Raw genomic sequence first — 8,180 nt, 5'->3', positions numbered from 1 at the left:
AACTGCAGGATGGCAAGGCTGCTAAACTGCACCCAGCGTATGAGATTATAAATACATAGGTTTATAGCTATGTTTTTCTATTTGTGGTTTGCAAGTTGTAGTTTGTAGTTTGCAGTTTGCAATTTGTAGTTTGTGAAGTGATGTTTACACCCCCAGGGTCCATAAGTCTCCCAGGTCACCGAGATAAAGCTAGTGGCCCAAAGTGAGGCCGGTAGGACAAGGGCATATCCTAGCTACAGAGCCTGAGGACAGTGGGGGTAAATAACCTGCAGCCAGGAGCATGCTGCTCCTCAAACTAAATGCTAATAAAATTTTGCAGGTTCCTTACAGGGCATCCACCTTCTATTCGACAAAACCCTCATCCAGGAGCAGGCAAAGATGAACCACATCAGGGCTTATTACTAAAAGAGTTTTTTCAAACCCCGAAATATTTCAGCTAACCTTGGGTTGCAGTTTTTCCAGCAACAGGTGCTGTTTCAGAGTTTTAACACATTCAGCCAGTGGTACCATTTATCTTCAAGCTCTGCTGCCTAAAACAGGGGGGGACTGATGGTGGAACCTCAGCATGTGCAAAATCCTCTCCTGCCCAAATGCGGGGATGTTTGGGCATCGCAGGATGCAGTAAGGGCATAGCAGTGCTGTCCTGGGAAAGGCGAGGTGGGGGTTGTACATAAATAACAGCTGGGATTTAAAGGAAGGGTGATAAATGGGAACGCCGTGCTCCCTCGGGAATTATTAACGGTGGGGGAGGCTGAAACCTTGGCTTTGCCCCAGAAGCCAGGCTGCACGGTGAAAGCTGATGGGTGGGAGTGGGCAGGCGGAGCAGATGGCCAGGGGAGGCCGGGGGTCCCGTCAGGAGCAAGGGGTCCCTGCCAGCACAGCATAGGGGGCTGTGGTGAGGTATGGTAGCTGTTGTCTCCCATGGGACACAGATGGGCCACACGACTGGGAAGGACCCACTGTGTCCTCTCCTCTCTGGAGCCCCTCAGGTGGCTCCAGCTGCAGCTCCAGGTGGCCACCGCTGAGTATTGACCCAGTGCTATCTCGGCTCCCACCTTATCAGGGCAAGGGCCAGCTCTGGGCACCAGCACCTGCCCCATTAATCTTCCCCCTGTCCCACATGCACAAGGTCTTGGTGGGTGAAGCAACCTTCCCCGGTGAGGGAGTGAGAGGGCTTGGACCACTGGTGCCCAGGATCTGGGGATGATCTATTGGTAACGGGGAGGTGACAGGGAGAGAGTTTTGCTTTTTCTCTTTAGCTCCTGCCATTGCTCTGCCCTGGGGAGGGGACCATACGCAGGCAGGTGCCTGGGCATATTAGTGGCAGTGTTTTCCACTGAAATTTGGGTACTGGAGACTTGGGAATGTGGTGCCCTGAGGAAGAAATTAAACAAGTTCCACTTGCCTACACAGGGTGGGAAAGGTAGGGGAGATAATTTCCCTGAAATTGCTATCTGAAATAATGACCTGAGCAAGGAGCCCACATTTCACACAGTCTTCACCACATCTCTATTCAGGAGATGCAGTTCCTCATGCCAGCACCTGCTCCAGGCAAAAATCACATCTGAGGCCCGAAAAAAACAAGACAAATACTTGTAGCTTTGGCTGAAATGAGAAAAAAGGCAGCGATTCTTCATGGCTGCAGCTTTGCAACTCCTGGCTGCAAAGTTTAAATGCAATGAAAAATGTTCATGGGGACCATTAAACACAAAATCTGTGAGTCACTCAGGATGGGAAGCCCCATGCTTTGACCAGAGCAGGAGCCCCAGTGATAATCAGGAGACTGAGATCATCGCAGTTTCCTCATGCCCAGCAACCTGATCTTGCCCATGTCCCAGCAAATACTGCTATGAGTGTACATGGAGCTGTAGCAGTGCCAACAAGTGCCTTACGGACAAACTCATTCCTCCTGCTTGCCCTGGAATGGATTTTCTAGGGACATCCCTGATCAGAGAATAACCAGGGAGGCAGGATGATGCAAGCAAAGCCAACACCAAGCTTTTGCAGTAAAACCCACCTGAGGACACAGTGTGTTCAGGAATGAAGAAGTAAGTGGTGCTACTGCACTCCTCCTCCTCCTCCAGGGAGGGAGATCATACTCTAAGCTGGAAAGAGTCTAACTTGACAGCCAGGGACTTGGATTCACAAGCAAATAGGACTTGCTCAGAGGTTAGCTAGCACAGTCTAGCCCAGTTCCAAATACAAATACACATTCATTTATCCTTTTCTTCTGCACTATGAAGCCCACAACTCCAAAGGGGCAATCAGCACTGGGTCAGCCTTGTCAAAAAGCAGGACTGACACACAGGTCATATGCTGCAAAGCCTCTGAGTGGAGAAGCAGATGCTGCAGGGAGAGGAGCCACTGCTCCTTGAAGAGCTCAGTGCTTGGATGATGCCTTCTCCTTAAAAAACCCTTAAACCTTTAGGTTACATTTCCTTTGATGCAGAAAGGCCCAATTCTTTTGGTGAGTGTGCAATATGAAGGCAGAGCTTGAAGACAGCTTGGGGGCACTGGCATTCAGCACCCTCCCCCCTCCTACCCTCCCCGTCTGTGCTGTGCAGACGGGATGGAGTTTCCCCTTCCTTACACAAACTTGGGATCTTCTTTCAGCTATTGCTTTTTTTTGTATTGATTTTTAAAAGGGGGCACTGCAGCTTTAAAGAGCTTCCCAGACTTGCCTTTGTGACCGGAGGAGAGGGTGGGGTGGTGGCGGAGGTGGGGACCCAGAAGAATGAAATAAAGAGAAGTACAACAAAAAGAAGTTAAAAGTGTGAGTGACAAGTTTTCGGCAACAGGCTTCGGCCCCTGTGGGGTCGTTTGGGCGAAGAATGGCAACAAATGAACAAATGAGCTGGATTTTCATGCTTGGTGGACAGTGAATGAATAAGCATCTTTTAAAACCCTATCAGGAACTCTTTGGATTGTCATTATAGCTGGGAGGAGGGGGGAAAGGCAGACTTTTGAGGGCTGACCATGTGAAAGAATCCCGATTCTTTGCCTTTTCTCTGCCAGTGAGTGTGGCTACACCAAAATGTGCTGGCAGTGCAGGAGGACAGGCGTGCAGCCACAGCTGAGTATCCTGCCACGTCCTGACACAGGAGCATTTCTGGGGGACCCTAGGGTGCCCTAATGTAAGTTGGAAGAGGCAAGAGGGTCTCCTCTGATTGCAGAATGCCCCAATGATTCCCAGCAGATGGAGGGGACAGGCAGTGGTTAGCAGTCCTGGCTTCTGCCAGAAAACTTGATTGCAATGTCAGAGGCAGACAATGTGAGAGGGCAGGAGGCAAGTCACTTAAAGCCATATTTAGAGCACAGGGTGGAGGTCTGAGGTCAAAGGAATTGCCCTGGGATTACAGAAATCACCTTCATTTTCTCCATAGTCTTCAGACATGAGGGAGCCAGCCAAGAGCAAGGAGGAGGGGGGAAGAGATTGTCACTGAGGAAAGGACCCCGATGCTCCCCCTGCCCTGGCCCTGGCAATGAGCATGGCCTCTCTGGGCCATGCAAATCATTTACAGGCTCTGTTTTCAACTGTGTGTTATCCTCAATCCCCTTTAACCTTGATCATAACAGAGCATTGATGAGGCAGTTGCAGGAGGCTCTGCTTCAGAGGCATGGCCGGAGTTCACTGAACATCCCTACAGCTAGGGTTCAGCAGTAAGATGCAGATACAGAGAAGAAAACCTAAAACTGAGTGTTGAGGGCATGGAAACATCAGCTTGTAGTGAGGGAGTCTCCCCTGGCTGTGAAAATAAAAGTTGAGTTCACCTTGCATGGGATTTCAGCAACCAAATATGGCAGCACCCAGGCTAAGTTTGTTTCCAACCTGTTGCTTGCACGTATGCGAGGGCACAAGCCTCTGTCTCTGGAACGCTTGTGGTCCCAGCAGCCACCTGTTTCTTCCACATCAAAAAGTCCCTAGCCCATTACAGCAGCCATGGTTATAAAGGCCAGGCCCTGGTGCTGGGACAGCCCCGTCAAGAGAAATGAGACCATCACGCACTAAACATAGAGAAAAGATAAATGGAAAAGGAGTCTTTCAGTCTTCATTATCAAGTTTCCATGGGTTTGCCAAAACCATAGCAACCAGTTCAAGCAATGATTAACCTAATAATGTGGAGGCAAAGAAAAAAAGAAAAAAAGAAAAAAAAAAGCATTCAAGCTCCTAAAGAAGTCACTAGTTCTCCAGAGGTAGTAAATCCGCCTGCCCCCCCCATCCACCCCAGTATCCCCCTCTCCCCCCCCCCCCAGCATTTAGCCTCGCTGCTGGAAGACCAGAAGCACCCTAAGCCTCCAGGGAAAAAAAGAATCTGCAATGCAGTAAAACCCACTAAAGTGACCACTTTCCAAAAATACAGCTGTGCAGACATCCTTTTGGACTTTTGTGGTACCTGCTCTTACTGGGGCTCTCAGGCTCTTCTTGCCTCTTTTCTTGCCTATAGAGACTCTGAGCTCCCTTTCACAATTCTGTTTTGGGTTGGTTTTTTTTTTCAAAAATGCTACTTTTGTAGACTGAGTATGTTTGCTACCCTCCTCAGTTCAGCAGCACACACAGATAGTTAGGGCAAGGTGATACCTCCCATAGGGAGATACCAGAGTGGAGCTGGACTAGCAGGGAAAACATTAAATGATTTTATCACCCAAGTAATCACAGTGTTTCTCCTGTGGCCACACACAGAGGCCTTGAAGCACTCTGCAGACTGTTAGAGTATGAAAACAATACGCAATTCAGCCAGAAAAGGGGGGAAGGGGAAGGGGGAGGGATACTATTAGGTCTTTCACTCTGCCTATCTGATCTACGACACAGATAGATCACGTTCAGGACTATAACAGTACACACAGAGATAGGCACACACAGCCTTTTCCTAGTCCTCAGCCTTGCCCCATGGCCTGTGTTTCACCAGAAATGTGTGTATTTCTTCTCAAAGCAATGAATAGGTGAAGTAGTGGTGCTCTGCATGGATGAACATGTCGCAAGATGCAGCAGAAGGAGCAGATCTCCCAAAAAGGTCAAGAAGGAATTGACACCTGCTTGCCTTGCTTGTCGGCACTGGCACCGTGGTGCCCTCACTCCATTCTCTCAGGTGCATAGGGCACCTGCAGCTCCTCTCTGTGGGACAGTTCATTGATTGGGGCTGGATCAACCGCACAAGAAGAGATCACTGCTTCTCCAAAATCCGCCAAGCCTATGTGTTTTCTGAGCCGCAAAGTGTCTTGTTAGCACCAGAGCCAAGATGACCTCTCCCTTCACCACAGAACTGGGCAATGTTGCCCACAGCTCACCTGCATGCACAGCACTCTGCAGCTAGCCTGCACCAGGGCTGAGCCCAGCAAGTCTGAGCAGAGATGCATAGGGCGGGGGTTTGCACCGGCGGGGGTCCGCACCAGAGGAGATTCCTCATGACCCCGCGCCCAGCCGGGGCAGGCTCCGAAGGATGAACCTTTTACTGGGGCCAACTGGGAGAGGCAGCGGCTCACAGAGGCTTGGGGCAGGGGAAGCCCAGTCCCGGCCCGGCCGCCGCCTTTCAGCACCATGGCCAGAGCCCACGGCTCGCGTGCGGGGCTGAGCGCTGCGGCCGCTCCGAGCAAGGCTCCGCGCAGCGCGCACTGCTCCTCACTCCAGTGGTTCACCTCCACCCGAGCTCACGGCTCCGTGGAAGCGGGAGCTGCACGGAGGAAGGGGGGGGGGAGTGAAGGGAGCGCCAAGCAGTTGCCCCCAGGTCGGAGGGACGGGGGATGGACGGCAGGATAAGGCCCTCGGGATCCCGCACCCGGTCAGGTTTCACTCTCGCCTATTTTGTTGTGGTGCAGGAGAAGGGTCTTAGGGGTGTTTGTGCGTGCGTCTTTTTTTCCAGTAACCAAATTTCTTTTGTTCTACAAATTGCCTCAATAGCGTCTCTTTGCCGTGGGCAAACGGGCTCAGCTGAGAACAATTAGCATCACAATGGGCTTTTGGCCTTGCGGGCCGCTTTGTCTAGCGACTGCTGCCCCGCTGGGGCAGCGCGGAGAGGGGAGGCAGCCCGGCCGTAAATCTACTAGCTACAAATTGAGTCCCTAGGAGGAGAAGACCGGGAAGGGCTCGCGGGATTTATGCGACTTCTCTTCCTTTCTTGCCGTGGAGTGGGAGGTACTGCGCTTCCCACCTCCCGCGCCTGCTCCGGCTAAACCCTCCCCCGGCGAGGATGGGGTCTGCCTGGGGCAACACTGCCCTGGGGATGAGGACAGTCCCTGGTGTTGGAGCTGTGTCCTGGGGACGTCCCCAGACTAGCCCCAGGGCCGAGCCTGGCACTGAAAACCCGTCTGCGTGGGGAGGTTCAACCGGCTGCAGCTCACATTGCCGGGACGGGGCTGGCAGAACGGGGCGGATTCACAGAGGGAAAGGGCATCACACGGGCGGGCTGCAGCCTTGCGGGAAACTGCGGCTGCAAAAAGAGACCGGTTTAAACGCACGCGTGGGCCCCGACGGGCACGCACCGGCGTGCGCACAAGTGCAGGACCCTCCATCGCCGCTCCTCCTCGCGCAGGGCACATGGCCCCGGCACCGGGCACACCGCCCGGGTCCCCGCGCAAGGCTCCGTAGGGCCGGCGCTGCCTGCCCCGGCACGGGCTGCGCGGGATTTAGACACCACCTCCGAGAGCCCTTGGTGGAAAAAAGACGGTGTTACACAGGTCTGACCCAGACACACTTTATTCTCCTCCTCTTCTTCAAAATTCAAGCCAAAACCAACAAAATCAAAACAGCCGTTGCTGCCCTCCCAGATTCAAACAGCTGGACCACCGCTGCCAAAAATACTCTTATGTACAAAATACATATTTGTTACTAAATATAATCAATAAATACCAATAGTGACAAATTAATATAATTTACCGATTCCGTGTATAAAACCGCGATTTGTTTTTGTCCTCCCGCTCCCGCTGCGCTCCAGCCAAGCGGGACGGGGCAGGGGGCACAGGAGCGGCCGCCGCCCCCCGGCGCGCAGCGCGGGGAGCCCACCCTCCGCTCCGCCGGCCATTTGAAGGCCAAAAGCGGGGGGAAAGCAGCCGGGCGGAGGGCTCAGAGGAAGGCGGGGAAGGCGGCGGGGCCGCGGCGCAGGGTGGCGGGCGGTGGAGCGGTGGGGCAGGACGAGTCCCAGGGCCCGGGGGAGGCGGCGGCCGCTGGGGGAGGTGGCGGGGGGGGCTCGGGCAGGCCCTGCTCGGCCAGGCGGAGGCTCTGGGTCAGCGCCCAGATGTAGTTGTGGGCGAAGCGGAGAGTTTCTATCTTGGTGAGTTTGGCGTCGTCGGGGAAGGTGGGCAGGACGCTGCGGAGCGCGTCCAGGGCGGAGTTGAGGTGATGCATGCGGTTCCTCTCCCGGTCGTTTGCCTTCATGCGCCGGCTCCTCTTCTGCTTGCTGAGCAGCCCTTCGTTCCGTGCCTTGCCGCGGCCCCGTCGCGCCTTCCCCTTCCTGCGGACCGTCGTCTCCCGAGGGGTCAGGGCGGTGCGGGCCGGCGAGGCACCCCTGCTGCTCGCTGAGCTGCCGCCGGGAGCGGAGGGGGCGTCCTCAGTGCCACCGAAATAGGGCTGGCCTTCACCAGGCGAGCGGTCACTCTGCGGAGCCATCCTGTGAAGCCAAGCCTGCTTTAACCGGCGCTGCGGCCGGCGGGGAGAAAGACCTCTGCCCTGCGGCTGTACCTGTTGAGCCCGGGGCGAGTCTGCGGGGCAGGAGAGCGGCTTTTCCTCGGCACACCCTTCCGTTCCCCCCTCCCCGCTTTCCCTCGAGCACGGGCAGGAAAGGTTGAGCCGTCGGCACACGACTGCCGTTAAGCCCCTATATATATAGGGCAGGCAGACAATGCGGATTTCCCGGCCGGGCGGCGTGTGCGCCCCCCCGCCAGCACCCACCCCTTGGCACGCTTTTATCTTATCAGCCCACGGAAGCGTGCCGAGCCCTGCACCGCCCGCCCCCCGGCCCTGCCAGAGCCCACCGGCTCCCACGCCTCCCCTTTCCCCGGGCCAGCCCCTGCCCGCCCTCACCAGGGCCCGGGCAGAGCTCCTACCCCGAGCTGCACCTCTGTGCAGGGGGCCGCTCACGCCGGGACTCCGCGGTGGCCGTGGAGGAGGTCGGGGCGGGTGGCCCTGGCCCAGGGCCCTAGCGGTGACAGGGGTCTCCCGAGGATTCGGCTGCGCCAAGTGGGTCAGA

At 55.2% G+C, this 8,180-nt stretch overlaps 1 protein-coding gene across 1 annotated transcript; it reads right to left on the bottom strand.

The window, feature by feature from the left end:
* Positions 1-7,057: 7,057 nt before the first annotated feature.
* On the bottom strand, positions 7,058-7,600 carry NEUROG3 (neurogenin 3). The gene has a single exon (XM_034061325.1). The coding sequence runs from the start codon at positions 7,598-7,600 to the stop codon at positions 7,058-7,060; it is 543 nt and encodes a 180-aa protein (XP_033917216.1).
* Between the last annotated feature and the right edge of the window lie 580 nt (positions 7,601-8,180).

This window comes from Melopsittacus undulatus, chromosome 4 (assembly GCF_012275295.1).
Source record: "Melopsittacus undulatus isolate bMelUnd1 chromosome 4, bMelUnd1.mat.Z, whole genome shotgun sequence".
Taxonomy (NCBI): domain Eukaryota; kingdom Metazoa; phylum Chordata; class Aves; order Psittaciformes; family Psittaculidae; genus Melopsittacus; species Melopsittacus undulatus.
This window is presented reverse-complemented; position numbering and strand designations above follow the sequence as displayed.